This window comes from Pelobates fuscus, chromosome 3 (genome assembly GCF_036172605.1).
Source record: "Pelobates fuscus isolate aPelFus1 chromosome 3, aPelFus1.pri, whole genome shotgun sequence".
Lineage (NCBI taxonomy): Eukaryota > Metazoa > Chordata > Amphibia > Anura > Pelobatidae > Pelobates > Pelobates fuscus.
This window is the reverse complement of record NC_086319.1, coordinates 73,687,069-73,703,446: the sequence shown is the minus strand read 5'-3', so window position 1 is coordinate 73,703,446 and position 16,378 is coordinate 73,687,069. Positions and strand designations below refer to the sequence as shown.

Here is a 16,378-nt window from a genome sequence, read left to right as displayed (position 1 = left end):
TTTTTTTTGTTTTTTTTTAAAACCCTCGTTGAAATAGTACTAAGGGGATCAATGTGTTGAAAGAGACAAGACTTTAGCATTAACGTTGCTGCTATATTATTAACCGCTCAAAGATATCTTGTCATAAAAGTAAATCATGCAAAATTAAAACCATATCATGGACTGCATACATTTCCTCCAAGTCTATGTGATTGTATTGCCTGTTTTCTACTCTATATAGTAGGAAAACTCGCTGCATCCGTTTTATTTTTTTTTTAACCCCCCCTCCCTATTCCACTATACGTTATTGTCCCCTATTTTAATTTTTTTATTCAATGTCCAGACCTAGGACCTGGGCGCTGCCGTTATTGTGTGGTGGCTGATGGGGATCCCTAGTTCCCCCATGTAATTTAAAAGCACCTAGATGGGGGGCAGGGGGAAACTATGTCCACCCCCTTTCCCCGGTTAATTATTTTAATAGATGCCCCACCAGCGGGCACCTTTATTGGATTAGGAGGTGGCTGCTCTTACTGTTTAGTAGACATGCTCCTACCTGCATCATAGCGGGCAAGTGCGAGAAGGAGATTTCAATCTTCCTTATTTACTAATACGAAGTAAAATTAATTAGCATTAGTAAAGTTGTCCGAAACACAAAAAAAACACGAAACTGCAAGATGCAGCCGCAGAACTGACCATATGGGAATTTCATTAATTCAAATGAGATTTCAAACCAAACAAAATGCACAAATTTCGTCATAACACGAATAGACAAACTACTAATTCTGTTAGGATGAAATTTGGTGATTTCGCCGGCGCATTGTCTATGACAGGACTTGCAAATGAAACTACGCGAGCACACAGGAGAGGTGAGTATTGTGGGAAAATGTCTTTGACCACAGGAAATTGAGCTACTCCAGCTCATACTTTGCTGGAAGGTTAAGCGTAGGAAAAGAGCAATAACTACTCGTAAAATTCAAAGGAAGCCAAGAAGGTAGTGCATGGAGAGAATGCACACGAAGAAGATGAAACCGAACAGCTCAAAGACTAACTGAACAGAAAAAGAAAAACAGAATGAAACGAAAGGCAAGTATGGGATATATATTGAATAGGCACGGAATATGAGAGAAAAAAAGATACTAAATGCAAAACGCATGGGAACTAAAAAAAGGTTTCTAAATTTTGTTGCAGTGTAGGATGGTGTTTTGGAAAAAAGTTAATTTTGAATATTTGGCTGTAGTACCAATACTAACTTTGAGACAGGGCACCATTTGGAGCCTAAATCTATTACGTTTGTACCCAATGTTGTGACTTAGTTCTGTTTTGCCTCCTCTGAAAACACAATGTAATCTAATTACAAAAAGCACAATTTATTCTATAAAAACAAATGTGCTTGTTGTTCAGTATATAATCAAAATATGTGGGTTCTATTTGACAGGTGTATAATCATAAAACTGTCCATAGACCTGTTACATTATACATACATAATACTGTTATGAAAACTTTCTAAATGATTTAAATGCAAAAATTCCAATCGATTTTTTTTTAATAAGGAGTTTTGTAGATAATTTGTGCAAAGTTTTTCCAACAGTACAGAGTCATTTGGAAAGTGTATGAAAACGAGGCCTTAATTTGAGAATCTAGTATTAACCCAACATTTTGCATTAAACACCAAATCTGACACAGACTGCAGAATAAAACATGTGTCTTGTTCAGTGTTTGGAATAATTACTAGAGTCCAAATGGATTTTACAATTTTTCTTAGATATGTGTAGAATATAAAGACCAAAATACATCCAATTTTTTGAAATTCAACATCTAAAATGACAAATTATATTGTGCATAAAACAGCATTTTTTTTTTGTAAAGAATAACTTCTCTTTCAATAAAGATACAAAGCATCAAGTCTACATAGGGGCTCATGTAATTGTCCCTGAACATTTACTAGCCCTGGGAGACTCTGGATTTCACCAAGGGGCTTGGGGATGCAATAGCTTGTATATCCGTTACTCGTCACCCCATAGCAAACCAGAGGATAGAATTTCTTGCTGACTCCTACTCAGAATATATTACCACTCATCCCCTGGCTAGACAATCTGGTCTCTCTCTTTTACTATGTATTTAGAACTTGTGTCTTATTTGTTTCCACTATCAGGGCAAAGGGATAGGTGATCACTGATACCTATAGCTGCTTAGGCTAATGCTACTTCATTGGCTCTAACAGCACAGAAGGGACAGGCTGCTGGGGACTTTCCTTTTCCCCTGACAACATCCTTCCATTCAGAGTTAGACAGAAATAGTTTAACTCTGAATGGAAGGATGTTGTCAGGGGACTTCCAACATTAGATACCTTGATTTAAAGTGGCACTGTCATGCTGAACGTACCTTTCTCCTATTTATTCATCTTCTCTTCCTCTCCCAGAATCTGTTCTTCATTTCTGTCTATCTGATCTAGTTTTGTTTAAAACACAAGACAAAGTAGGGACTATATAGTCTTCTGTATTCATGGTTATTTAAGTAAGTGGATTAAAAAAGACCACATTGCTGCAGATTTGTTCTAAATTCTAGGAGGCAAAAAAGACAGGAGTACAATTTTTCATTGTAAAATTTCCCCCTTTTTTTTAACTTCAAAGATATCCTCTACATCCGCTAGCAATAATGAGTAGGTAATTACAGATTATGCTAGGCATATTGTAAAAGGTGTTTGGAATTTTGTTTTCTCTAAAATTTTACTCACTTTTCTTTTCCTCCAGAGGTCTCAGTGTTGTACCAGACTCCGAAGTCATTGAAATGTACAAAGGTCACCATGTGCCGTTGGAGCAGATGAGTGACTTTTATGGGAAGGTAACTTTACTAACTTAGAGATTGCTATAATTAATAATTACATGTTATGTTTTCAGTGTAATGGCATTGCAAGTTAATCAACCTGTGGATGGTGTACTACATTTCTACCTCTCCTTCTACCATTCCCCTTTAACAATATATAGAATTAGTGTTTAAGTGTAAAATCTAGGAATAAGTTAAAGGGTCCCTAACAGCCTCACACATAATGAAGTTAAACAGCTGCTGAACCTGGGGCTACTGCTCAAGCCAAGTGTTACTGGTATGTTAAGCTGGCCCTGGAAAATGGAGCAGCTATAGATGAGCTGTTGACAGTCCATTAACTATGGGTGTAGGGTTATTAGTGGGACTGCAGAGAGATGGTTATTCTTAGATTGAAAATGTGACCCTACTCTGCTTATTTTTCTTGTGGGAAAGTATTGAAAATTTTTAATTTAGAAAGGTATATTGAACATGGATAGGACTATCCCAGCCATAAGGCAAGAACAAAAGCTGGGAAGATTTTAGGGTAATACCAAAGAAATAGGGAATGGGTCTAAATAGAAAAGTGGTTTTTCAGATGCTGTCAAATGTTGTTTTCATACATTCTGACTTTTAGATAAGTAAAACCTGTCATCATTTTCTGAACCTTAACACATACGACCTAGGTAATTGTTTGGTAATTATCAGGGTGTGGAAAATTAAACCATGACTCTGTAATGGAAGTAATAAAGTTGAATTATCAAGTATTACAAAGCAAATGTAAGGTGGGTATATGCGTTGAAGGCAACAAACACAGGCAACAAAAGTTCTGATTTAATTCATAGTTATACGTGTACATTTAAACCAGTGGAGGTGTATGCAGGTTTGGTCACTGCTAAAAAAAGTGAATAGCAGGATATATCTCCTCCAAAGAAAGGAGAACAATGCCTCATTCATGGATAATAGAAACATATCTTTTATTCAGATTTCACAGGCAAACAAGGGGGAAGCATAAGACCAATGCTGATACATTTCATGCCTTTACTGACACTCTGCATCCGCAATTGCTCCCCCTCTTATGCACAACCATGATGTGAAATTTGGATAGAGGCCATTCAGGCTATTGGTTCCTCCTTTCTTTGTGGGAGACTGTTATCATGTTATTTTCTTGTAGAGAAGATATGAAAGTTTGTTTTGAATATCTTGAGATAAGAATAAATGAAACCGTCGTCACAATGGCATGTAAACGAAACCCTCGCCACAGTGTCCCCCTTTCCTGGCCATGAAAGGGTTAGAAATCCTTTTATTCAATTACCCGATACTTTCTCCGACGTAAGTGTGATCCGTGAACCTAATGCTTTCCTGTGGGATTTTTCAAGATGCTGGGCGTCCTCATGCAAAGCGTTTCATGGAGTAAAACTCTGTGAATGTGCTGGAAGCACCTCTAGTGACGCTCTGGTAGACAGCCATGAGTGGCAATTTAACTAACTATATATATAAAACTCCTGGTGTGAGGACTGAAATGTTGACGTTTGTGATTGGACACAATAAAACAAATTCTGAAACCTATTATGAAGCCCTCTGGAGTGCAGTTCTTAGTATATTTATTGTTTTGTTGGACTTTGCAGAATCTTAATAGTAATATGTATCAATTGGTGGTGTGCCAAAACCAACGTATGGGTAGGCCTGTAAATAAAGGGCCCACCAAGGAAAAGACTGGAATAAATGAATTAAATAAGTGGTGAGGCGGGTTGGATGACCTGAAATGGAACGGCCCAGGTAGGAGGGGGGAGAGATGGTTTTTATAGGCCAAAATCCTGCCACAAATACAGGCCTTTGGCTTTCCTGAGTTTTTTTTTTTTTTTTGTTTTGTTTTTTCTCAGGCTAGGTTTTGTCTGTTATAGCAGGGCTCGACATATCCCAGGCGTCGGGTCGCCACGTTGACTAGAAATTTTGCCCTGGCGCCTGGGATTTGCCAGCTCTCTAGTGTGGCTGCCGAGGTAGCTTTGATGGCGGCAGTCACTGGAAATATTGGAGGCGGATGCCCTGAGGCAGCAATTCTGAATTAATGAATCTGAGGAACATTCAGCAACTCCATGCAGAGCTTGGAGACACTGAACGTGGGTGCTGCACCTGGTGCAGCAGTGACCCAGGCCTCTCTAGTGGCCGTCTGAGTGACTGTCACGAGAGGTGTTACTAAGCAGCAATGTAAACAGAAAAGGCAGTGTTTACACTGACAAGCCTGCAGGGACTGGTTATAGACCCAGAATAACTATATCAAGCTGTAGTGGTTCTAGTGACTATAGTGTCCCTTACAAATTGCATTTTCTCGTTGAATATGACTGGTTCGTAATTTTTTTTTGGCTGGCTCCTAGATTCCAAACAAATTTGTCAAGCCCTGTGTTATAGACTGAGGATTTCCATCTCCCCAGTATCTTGGTGATATGCACTGAGGTGAGTCCACAAACTGACACATGCAGATACACACATAGAAGTGTGAATTCCCTTCTTCCAAGGCTGCAGGGGAGGACTAACTCTGTGACGGACCCTGTCTGGTGTGCTATTAAAGAGTTCAGGCCCCTGAACTAAGTCGTTCTGAGTTCCACGATGACTCAATGGGGCTGCACTGCCCTTAATAACTTGCCCACACGCATAGTTTTCAATGTACACACTCTGTTACACTACCAACATACACACACTCACAATTTATGTGGCTGGCTGCTCCTGGTGCAGTACGCTGGGTGATTTGAGGAGCAGATGTCTCTCTGTTCCCTATCGATCTGAATTCCCCCAGCTACTTTTTTCAGACCAACACAGAGCAGTCCAACGACCCTCTTTCCCTTTTACCTGTAGATCCCTATTGCCAGTGTTCTGTTTCTGACTCTTAGCTTGTTCCCCCTGCATTGCTGTCTGGGAACCTGAAAGTGAAGGTTAATCACTTCCTCCCAGCACAGCTAGCACTCGAAGAGCTGCCTGCCAAATCTGGTGGCTCCATGGGCCATATGTTTGACAACCCTGAACTAAAGTGTAAATAAAATATTTTTATTTTACCATCTTTTGACTGGGAATAATTAATACTTCTGTTAAGGAGGGATTGGCAATTTTGTTGGGATACAATTTCCACTGAGTTCTGGAATTTGCTGTTATTCACCACAGAGGACTTATTACATCTTGTGATTGTGGCAATCTGGGTCAGTTGCACTCTTACGTTTGTGGCATATGATGTTAACATCACGACTATCTTTGGCGAAACATGCGACAAACGCACCCTAACCATTTGTGTAATATCACTTTTTCTCCTTACAGAGCTCAGAGGGAAACACACTGAAGCAATTCATGGACATCTTCTCTCTCCCAGAAATGACCCTGCTGTCCTGTGTCAATGAGTATTTTCTGAAAAACAACATTGATTATGAACCTGTTCACCTCTATAAAGATGTTAAGGTAATTAGACATACAGTGTACCACATAAACGTTTCCTCGCTTTTTTTTTTTTTTTTTTTTTTTTAAATGATTATTTTTAACCCATCTGTCCTCCCTTGGCCTATGCAGGCTAAACTTAATGCATTGCAAAAAAAATGCAGATTGAAATGTAATGCCTTAAAACATTTCACTTCCCCTTTGGTCCTACAGTGGTACTCATCCTGCTGAAACAGATTTATCTTCCAGGGTCCCTTTATTTACACCATAGAAGGCATTTCTTACCAATTCACTCCTTCTACAACTTTTTTTAGGTCCGTTTTCATGCCTGCAGGGAACTGGCCATTTATGAAGGTGGAAGGGGAGGCTCTGAGCAGACTGAATGCTGTACAAAGATACAATAGCAGCCTTATGTGATACAGAAACTTGATGTGACTGTATCTTGTATTTTGATAGGTTTCCTTTCCGGATATTTTGATATTTCAAACGTCCGGTAGATTGGGTTACCAAAGAGTCTGGGGTCAAATTCCATGCATTTCTAAATCTCAATAAATTAACCCATAGCTGTGAGAAGCTTTGGAGTGGAGATGTGTTCTCCGAGCCTCTCTGTGAGAATCATTTGATTAAATAATGCTTGGTACTAACAAGGAAGTAAGTGCTGTGCAAAAAGAGGGTGGATCTTCATTAACTGCAGAAGACCATTCTAAAGCTAATAAAAGGTAAGCATTTAAGGCTTAAAGGAGAAACATTTATTTATTTTCCAGTATGGGTTTTTTTATAAGCCTGTCTAGTAATAGTAAAGCATTTTGTTAAATGAGATTGTTCTGGTAATATTTTTTTTTGTTGTTGCTAGGATTCAATCAGAGATGTCCATGTTAAAGGGCTGATGTACAGAGCAGTTGAAGCAGATATTGGTAAGGTATAGTATGCCTTTTAATGCCACATGGGTTAGATTTGTCCTTTGCTTAGACACATTGATATTCTTGTCTATGCAGATTCTATGGCAGGGGTAAAAAAGCTAAATATCCAGGCACACCTGAGATCTTGATAACGGCTCAGACAGGAGACGAAACATTGTCTCCACTTTTTGGTTCCTAATAAAAGACTGCTATTTAGAAGAAACCTCAGATGTACCTGGATATTTATCTTTTCTTCCATTTGATGTCTCCAGAGATTGTCATTATATTTCTGGAACACCCTGCAGGTAGTATTCCTCCTTTTTAGTGTGTGCTTTATATTGTGTTCTTGCAAAAATCTGTCAGGGGTGGGCAACCTTCAAAACACCAGATGTTGTGGACTGCGTCTCCCATAATGCTCTTACAGCTGTAAAACTGGCAAAGCATCAGGTGAGATGTAGTCCACAACATATGGAGTGTCAAAGGTTGTTCATCCCTGCTATATGGCAATATGTAATGTCCAACAAATTTAGCATTCACTGCTGTATAAGTCCTTGCTTTATCCTTTGACATCTATGCATGAAACAGTGAATATTAATTTGACATAAATGTAGGTTATGCTAGCTTTAGTGTACAATAATCTTGATTTTAATAATGACAAGGCCAGTATTTTGCAGTTCTCTCTTTACTGCAATATATTGGCCTCCCTTTTTATAACTAGGATACTAGTGGATAGTCATGAATACTTGATAGGGTTCCTTGGTAGAGGTAGGTGCGTCTGGTATTGACCATTCAGTATATGAAAATAAAAGAGAGGTAGAGGCGACCAATGGTGCAGTATGTCTAAAATTCAAGGTGCAGTAGAGAACTCACATTCGGGAGAGCTATGACCAGCTCTGGTGTGAATCGCGTACAGCGGTATAATCCCCGCTTATGGGATATGTAGGGAAGGGGTCTCCGTCAACACCGTCTGGTAGTCCAAAACTCGGAAAAGAGAGAAAGCAACAATAGTGCTCTCAATTGTGATGGGGTTCAATGTGCAATGGGTAGAGAACTCACATTTGAGGGAGCTATGGCCAGCTCTGGTGTGGATAGCGTACAGCGGTATAATCCCCGCTTATGGGATATGTAGCAGAAGTACGTCCGTCAACACGTCTGGTATTCCAAAGCTCCAAGAGAGAAAGGTAAAAAAAAAAGCAACAATAGTGCTCTCAATTGTGATGGGAATAAGAGTAAAATAGAAGATAGAGCAGAGGTGCTGCTCAATGCATAGGCGTTGGTGGTATGATCCACACCTGGGATTTCTTGGAGTACTGGAACAGTAAAATTGCCAGTGGAAGTAAAAGTAACCAGGAATGTTAAAATGCCAGAAATAAGTAAAGTTTCAAGTGCATAGAGAGTGCAATAAAAAGAGGATTGGTACGGTAAAGTAGCCAAAAAACTTTTATTGTTGTTAAATACAAGAGTAAATAACCATAAAATAGAATTCCATTCTGAAGAAGCCACTTATGGTGAAACGCGTTTATGTTTATTTACTCTTGTATTTTAGAACAATAGAAGCTTTTTTGGCTAATTTACCGTACCAATCTTCTTTTTATTGCACTCTCTATGCACTTTAAACTTTTACTTATTCCTGCCATTTTAACATTCCTGGTTACTTTTACTTCCACTGGCAATTTTACTGTTCCAGTACTCCAAGAAATCCCAGGTAGGGATCATACCACCAACGCCTATTCATTGAGATGTACCTCTGCTATCTTTGTGAGTATTATTTTATCTTCTATTTTACTCTTATTCCCATCACAATTGAGAGCACTATTGTTGCTTTTTTTACCTTTCTCTCTTGGAGCTTTGGATTACCAGATGGTGGTGACGGACGTACTTCCGCTACATATCACATAAGCGGGGATTATACCGCTGTACGCGATTCACACCAGAGCTGGCCATAGCTCTTCCGAATGTGAGTTCTCTACTTCTGTTATCTACTGCACTATTGGTCGCCTCTACCTCTTTTATTTTCATATACTGAACGGTCAACACCAGACGCACCTACCTCTACCAAGGAACGCTATCAAGTATTCCTGACTATCCACTAGTATCCTAGTGATAATTTTACTGGACTATCTTTCTCCACTTGGCGCAGCCCTATATATCTTTTTCTTTATCTGTGTTTATCTATTGAAGGACCTGAGGGGTTCTCCTTCATTTGGGTTGCTGCCTACCTCTACTAATTGTTTTAATTAGTACTGAATTCTTTCCCTTTTTGTGTTCCCCCGATATATAGCCTGATACGGCTATGATGTTTGTCCATGCTGCTGTCCTCTCTTGCCTTAACTACTGTAATCTGCTTCTCCGTGGTCTTGTGTTCCCAACTTCCCCCGTTACAGTCTATAATGAATGCGCATCTTCCTGTCTGTCCACGCCTCCTCATCTGTCCATTCCTACATTGGCTTCCCAAAAGTTAGGGCTCAATTTAATATCCTGGTACTTGCTTACACGTCTCTACACAATGCTGCTCCGACCTACTTATCCTCCCTAATACACAAATATGTCCCGTCTAGGCCCCTACCCTGGGGCATTTACCTACTTTCCACATCTTCATTGTTGAACATTGCCAAATGGAAATGACCAACTCAGCAGGGTCGTTGCACACAGTGATATTAAAACAAGACCGATTTTTAGCTACAAAGCTGCCTTGAGTTTCAGCCACTATTATTATTTTTTTCTAAAACGGTGAGCTCAAGTGACTGCAACCCACTGTATGTGCAATTAGTGTCACAATATTAGGACACGGAAGGAATTTGGGACTAAAGCATGAATTTGTAAATGCTAGTCAATGATTTTAAATGATTAGGTAGTCTATAGTACAAATCCTATTATGATGTGATATAAAGAAAAGCGGAAATTATCTTGGTAAATTTACCACCATTCGTGGACAGTTTAGTGTAGTCAGTCTGTAGCCAATGTTTTCTTTGCATGCATCTGCGGGATCCTTGTATTTGTTTCCATGTGTTCATTACTACAGTCTGTTACATACTTGATTTCATGTTGCACTGTCACTAGATGTTTTCATTATAGTTGTTCTGTCACCAGCTAATATGTTGGGAATGTTTTTTAGCTGACAACAGATGCCATAGGACTTGCCTGCCGTCACCTTGCTAGTCCTGATACGTTATGCAAGTCATGTGTCAGGCGCTCTTTCAGTAGAGCATGTTGTGAAAGGTTTGTCACCTTTGATATTTTGCACAATGAATAGCTAACTAAAATAGAGCTTAGTTGTGTATTTTTTTTTCTTTTTTACTGCAATTCTTAATTGTACTCCATATCAAAATGATGAAAAACCTGTTTTTATGATTTTTTTTTGTTCTTGTTATTGCTGAGAGTCAAGGAAGCAGTGGCTGACTGACTCTTCCCTAGTCTCTAAGCAACTTTACCTACGTGTCTTTCTGGGCCAGAGAGTGATGGATTGTGGGCTAATAGGTTCCTAAATGTGATGTGTGTTCTTATGTATTTTAACATGGACAATCAACTCTGATTTTTACCCGTTTTCTAAATGTATTTATTTATTTTTCAGAAAGATACATCTGTTATGGAGAAAAAACACGGGCAGTGTTGGCAAAATTAGCAAATTCTGGAAAAAAGATGTTTCTCATTACAAATAGCCCCAGCAGCTTTGTGTAAGTAAACAGACTTTTGCCACCTAAAAATAATTTTATACATCGAATATATAAATTCTGCATTCTGCAATTCTCTTCACACTGTGAATTCTAGTTACACCTTTGTTACTTGGACATCGCTTCTAATCCATATGAAAAATCTAATCTAGTTTAAACAAAATATGTCCATTTGTGTCTCCAAAAATACTTCAAATGGACATTTTTTTTCTTTTGGCAATAATTTCTTGCCAGAAGAGTTAAATGGATGAAAAACTCGTCTCTTTTGCAACCTAGTACCCAGCTCCATGGGAAAGACAAATTTTATAAATCTATGTAATCTTCCTGCCCATTCCTACTGAAACTCTTTTGGAGCAAAGAACTTTTCCTATTCCCATCAGTAATTGCACGTGATGTAAGGTAGATGTATGGAAGAGATCGTATGTGTTTTTTTGTTTATTTTTTGGATCGTTCATGGATCTCCATTTTGTATTTTTGAGCATGCAAATGTGAATGTCATTAAAACCTGGATTTCTTTTGCTGAAAACTACTAAATAGACATTTAATTGAATAGGGGCACAAGGAAACTAATAACCACTTCATTTACAGAAACAAAGGAATGAACTTCATTGTAGGAAAAGACTGGCGTGACCTTTTTGATGTGGTTATTGTTCAAGCTGACAAACCAAATTTCTTCAATGATAAGCGAAGGTAGGTTATGAGGACTGATGCCGGGGAGGAGGTGGGGTGGATGCTACTTTCTAGCGTTAAGAGGGAAATGATGTAACTTTTTTTTTTTTTTTTTTTATATATATATATTCTATTCTTGCTTTTCTTTTTGCAGTGGAAATAACACAGCATTTTAGTGACTTATAAAATATCCAGGAACATTGGTGAGGCAAATTGAGTTAGCATGTCAAGATATTTTTTTTTTATTTTTATTTTTTTTAAAGAGTAAAGGGGAAAAATAAACAATATCAGAGAATACATTGATGCAACAGGAATCGCAGGCTTAGTTTAGATATACATAAAAATTTTGATAAAATGAAAACATAGGCGCTGGGCTGATTAAGTGTTATAAGGCTAAAGAAAAACTAATAAAACAAGAATGTAAGTTAAAATTAACATATGACGTGTGCCCACAGCGCGCTAACATCATATTGTAGTGTGGCTAATTAGGCTTAGGGCAAACTGGCCGGCAATTCACCAATAATGTGTAGCACACTCGGTGGGTGTAAAAATAAAATGCTTGGGTGGCGATAATTGTGTCGGGGCGGGAGCTCCGTTACAGGCCGTCAAAAGTGTCTGTCTGTACTACAGGATTATGTACATGCTGGATTAACACCTAACCTAAGGGGCTAGCGGCAGGTGTGGTGGGGGGTGGTGTAACATGGATTTAGAGCAGAGCTGAGTTAGCTCATCAAAGTTGAGTGTGACTGCCTTGATTACGGGGAGAAAGTGTGTGCCTGCGGAATGGGGATCCAGATCATGGTAAAGAAACTATGGTAGCAGAGCCATAACAGTCCAGTTCCCAGTTGGGCTGGTTCTGTTCCCCCTCGGAACAAGAGACCACCCAAGTGGGGTCCCAGGCACTTAAACTGTGTTCTCCTCCGCAGCCTGCGTGGGTATGCCCAGGTCTTGTAGAAATCAGTGCCTCAGCAAGAGATGTAAGCTTATGCATAGATCCACCTTGAATAACATGCAGGGACATTGGGGACCCCCATCGGTAGGTCTGTTCGATATCTTTCAGTCGACCGGTCACTGAATACAGGGATCTTCTTCATTGAAGTGTCGCTCTGGTGAGGTCATTGTAGAATGTGAGTTGAGCGTTTTCGAATAAGGGTGGTGCTTTGTCTCGTGCAGAAGCCATTATATGACCCTTGTCTTGGAGGGAAGCGCAGTGGATGATGGTGTCACGTTAGGAGGGGCAGTTGGGGATTTTGGTAATCGGTATGTCCCATCGACTGTCATTTTCCTGGCCAAGTTTGGAGGTAATAATGTGGCCATAAGGCGCCTCAGGAGGTGTCAATTCCTCAAGGGGGACATCATCAGGGATTCCCCTGATGTGATGCCGACAGTAGCGCTCTTCCATTACTGACACTTGGGCTGTGAGGTCCAGTTGGGAGGATTCAACACGCCTGAGGGAGTCCAGTATATTGGACAGATACCCCTGAGTTCCTTGATGTCCTCTTCGGAGGCGTGAACCTAGTCTGTGATCGCTTTAACATCTTACTTAACTACCGCTTTATCCGCTCCGAGCATTGACTTAATGTGCAGGAGGAATCTTTGGATGTCTTGCTTGGTAGCTAATTCCTCTCCCTCTGGGAGTGTGCAGTCGGGAGGTAGTGCCTCCGTTGGCTGTTGAGGTGGGTCTGATAGCTCCACGGGGCTGCTCGTGCTGGAGCCTTCAGGGCTGTCCATGGTTGCCATTTTGGGCTGCGGTGGGCATTGTAGAAGAATCCCAATATCCCTGGACTCGATCTTGGAGCTGGCTGGTTACCTCTGTGATTGCCATCCCATAGTCTGTGCGCTGTCTGGCCATGTAGATTGGGCCACTTCCGTCATTTTGCAGAGGTTGAGTACCGTCGCTCTGTTTAGGAGGGAGTTCAACCCGGATAGGGTTGTCAAAAAAAATGGGCCGCAGACTTCCGCTTCAGTTTTTTCGCCTTTGGGGCTTGAAAGAAGGACATCGGTCTGTGCAGTGGGTTGCCGCAAGACAGGTTTGGTGAGTCTACCGTCTGGATGGTCGGCCAAACTGATGATTTTTTCCAGATAGTCCATGTAACTTTTTAAGTCTTCTCTTTCTGATTTTTTTTTTTTCTTTTTCTCAATGAATCTTGTTGAATATCTGTTTCTGTAATCTAAAGTTTGATCATAATGAAATGGTGTCTTCTGTCCTGTGTATACAATTCAACTAGTAGTGAGTAACCTCTACGTTGTGGTCCTCTGGTCCTCTGATCCTTTATAAATGTTCCATGCCATTTCTAATCACTTGAATTGGAAAACTGTCTTGACTTTTTTTTTTTTTTTACATTTTATTGTCATGTGCTTTTTTTGAGCACGGCCAGTTTATTTCTTAAACTTAAATTCTGTTGCATTTCACGGATTTAGAATCCCTTCACAATGAAACCGGTTTTGTTTCTTGGAACATAGACATTTAATCTTTATAGGTGATATTTTGTGTTGATGCCTGTCAGGTACATTTATCAGCAGAAATAAGCATTCTTCAGATTATTTTCCGTGTGTTTTGTGGCTAAAAAGTAAGTGGTTTTTCAATCAAATGAGATTTTATAGTCTGTTTACGATGTAAGCTGGGATTTGTGTGCCACACTTATTTTAATCTGCTCGACAAATGGCTGTGTTTATTGCCTACATTTGTATAATGTTTGCTTACTTTCTCTAGCTGTGTAGTATATCTCTATCTATAGTAGTACTGTTGGTAAAGATTTGATCAGTTGGAGTGTGCTACTGTTGACAGTGTATCTCTACGAATTACACTGCATGTTGATTTCAGTGAATAAATCGAAGTCTTGGCACTGAGGTAATTGCATTCACACTGTGCCATACGTGCCTGGTGTGTTTGACTGCGGTTTGATTTTATGCTGGCATTCTGGGTACATTTATTTATAGGTGCCAAACCTCATTCATGTCTTAATGTGAGCAGATACAGAGGATCATTAAATAGAAGAATTTTTTTTTTTACTCAAATTGGATGTTTCAAATATGTGCACTATAACCACTGCAGTGTATCGTATTTATAATGGTTATGGTGAAATAGGCTCTGGGTACAGCTCCTCTGCTTTTTGTCAAAACCTTTTCACATCAGGGGAATCCCTGAAATCTTATACTCCTATCGTTATCTGGGAATGTCATAATTAAGAAGTCCACTTACTTTAAATCTGTACAAAATATTTAGGACGGTAGCATGCTTGCATGCTCATCATTCATACAGAATACTTATTTTATTCTCACACTGAGCAGTGAAAGGCAATGAGCACTGTGGTATCGGAAAATTCAGTCATTAGTTGATATGGCTTAAAAGAACACTGTAGACACTATAACAACTTCATCCTATTGAAGCTGTTATAGTGCCTTCACTCCTACCCTCCAAAATATATTTTAATAGTTTGAAGGTATGGAAGCGTGCCTTGAAACCACGCCTCCAAACCCTCTAGTAGGAGAGCCGGGACTTTTATAACCCGGCTCTCATACCATATATACCGTGATGTCATACACACATGCTCAATGCCATCAGTTTGCCATAGAGAATCATTGCATGCATTGATTCTGTATGGCGGAATCTGAGCAGAATTGGATTGGACCTTCATCCTGGGGGAGCCCGCAGCAGAGCGGAGGGAGGCTCGGCACTGGAGAGTACGTGATTAAATTGATTTATTTTTACTTTTAAAGTGTTCACTCAGGAAGCCCTAAAACTTATGACATTAATACCATAGGATTAGGAATACATATCTGTATTACTAACACTATAGTGTCCCTTTCACTGTATTACAGTCTGGCAGCTACATACAACTAACTGGTCATAGTGCTTACATATACTTGTACTTCACAGGTTCATTTTTAATCTACCTCTTTTGTTTTCCCACCTGCAGGCCATTCCGCCAGGTCACTGAACGAGGAGTTTTACTATGGGACAAAATTCACAAGCTGGAAAAAGGCCAGACGTACAAGCAGGTTAGTTGGGTTATTTTTGCCACTTCAGAGTAATTAATTTATTAAAGTGAGAATTCAAGGCAAATTGAAAGTGGATTTCATGGAACAAATCTGAGTCCGCTATGCTTTCCATTCAGTTACTCTGGCCTAAAATTAGAAATTCCCTTTTTTTTTTTTTTTTGTACTTTCTTTGGTGGTCATGTCACAACCCTCCCCCTGTTTATTTTAATAATAGATTCCACACTCTCTGGCAGTGGGACCCTAGTGTTTCATTGCCACCCACACTTATTTAAAGGTAGTAGCTTCCACCCACTGGTCACAGGTCATTGGACCGTGAAATGTCCACCACCTTTTTTGACTCTTCAGCCCGCACAGATGGGGTCTTTCTAGCATCTGAGCAGCAATGGTCCCTATGTTTATTTTAAACCAGTGAGATAGATATATAATTTAAATCTGATTCATTGTATAGGGTTCAGAAGCAAAAAGAACTGGTTTTAAACCAGACCCCAAACGGCATTTGACCTATTGGTGGAGATCCGATAGTTACCCAAATTCTGGCCATAATCAACTTTAGTAAATATACTTGCCTCTGCGGTTGGAATTCAGCCATTTTCACCATATTTTGTCCATCTAGACAAAATCTTTTGTTTAGTGAATAACCCTCGAAGTATCTCGAATACTTTGGACATGCGAATGGTAGAGTAGATTAGTGAGTTTGTGGTGAAGAATGGGAGTCATAGGGTACTAATCTTGCCCATAATGTGAAGGAAGATAGGAGAGGACCAAAATATATTGTCCCATATCCTGGGACTGGACACCTCCTTAGCTAAAATAATCTCTAGGACCTTCACTGCCTTCTAAGAAATTTGGATTACACTTTAAACCTGCGCACAGGTGTTAGGAATAGCCAGGGCTAGAAGCTATAGGACACAAACCCACAGGCTTATGCGTTTAGCTTAG

The 16,378-nt window shown here is 39.7% G+C and overlaps 1 protein-coding gene across 1 annotated transcript in view; it reads left to right on the top strand.

Annotated features, from left to right (window-relative positions):
- Positions 1–16,378, top strand: part of NT5DC3 (5'-nucleotidase domain containing 3) — a 65,877-nt gene that overhangs the window by 27,903 nt on the left and 21,596 nt on the right. The window contains exons 5-10 of the mRNA XM_063447219.1: positions 2,730–2,820; positions 6,085–6,222; positions 7,052–7,112; positions 10,669–10,771; positions 11,357–11,458; positions 15,358–15,439. Of these exons, the coding sequence (XP_063303289.1) occupies positions 2,730–2,820; positions 6,085–6,222; positions 7,052–7,112; positions 10,669–10,771; positions 11,357–11,458; positions 15,358–15,439 (577 nt within the window). The remainder of the gene's footprint in view (positions 1–2,729; positions 2,821–6,084; positions 6,223–7,051; positions 7,113–10,668; positions 10,772–11,356; positions 11,459–15,357; positions 15,440–16,378) is intronic.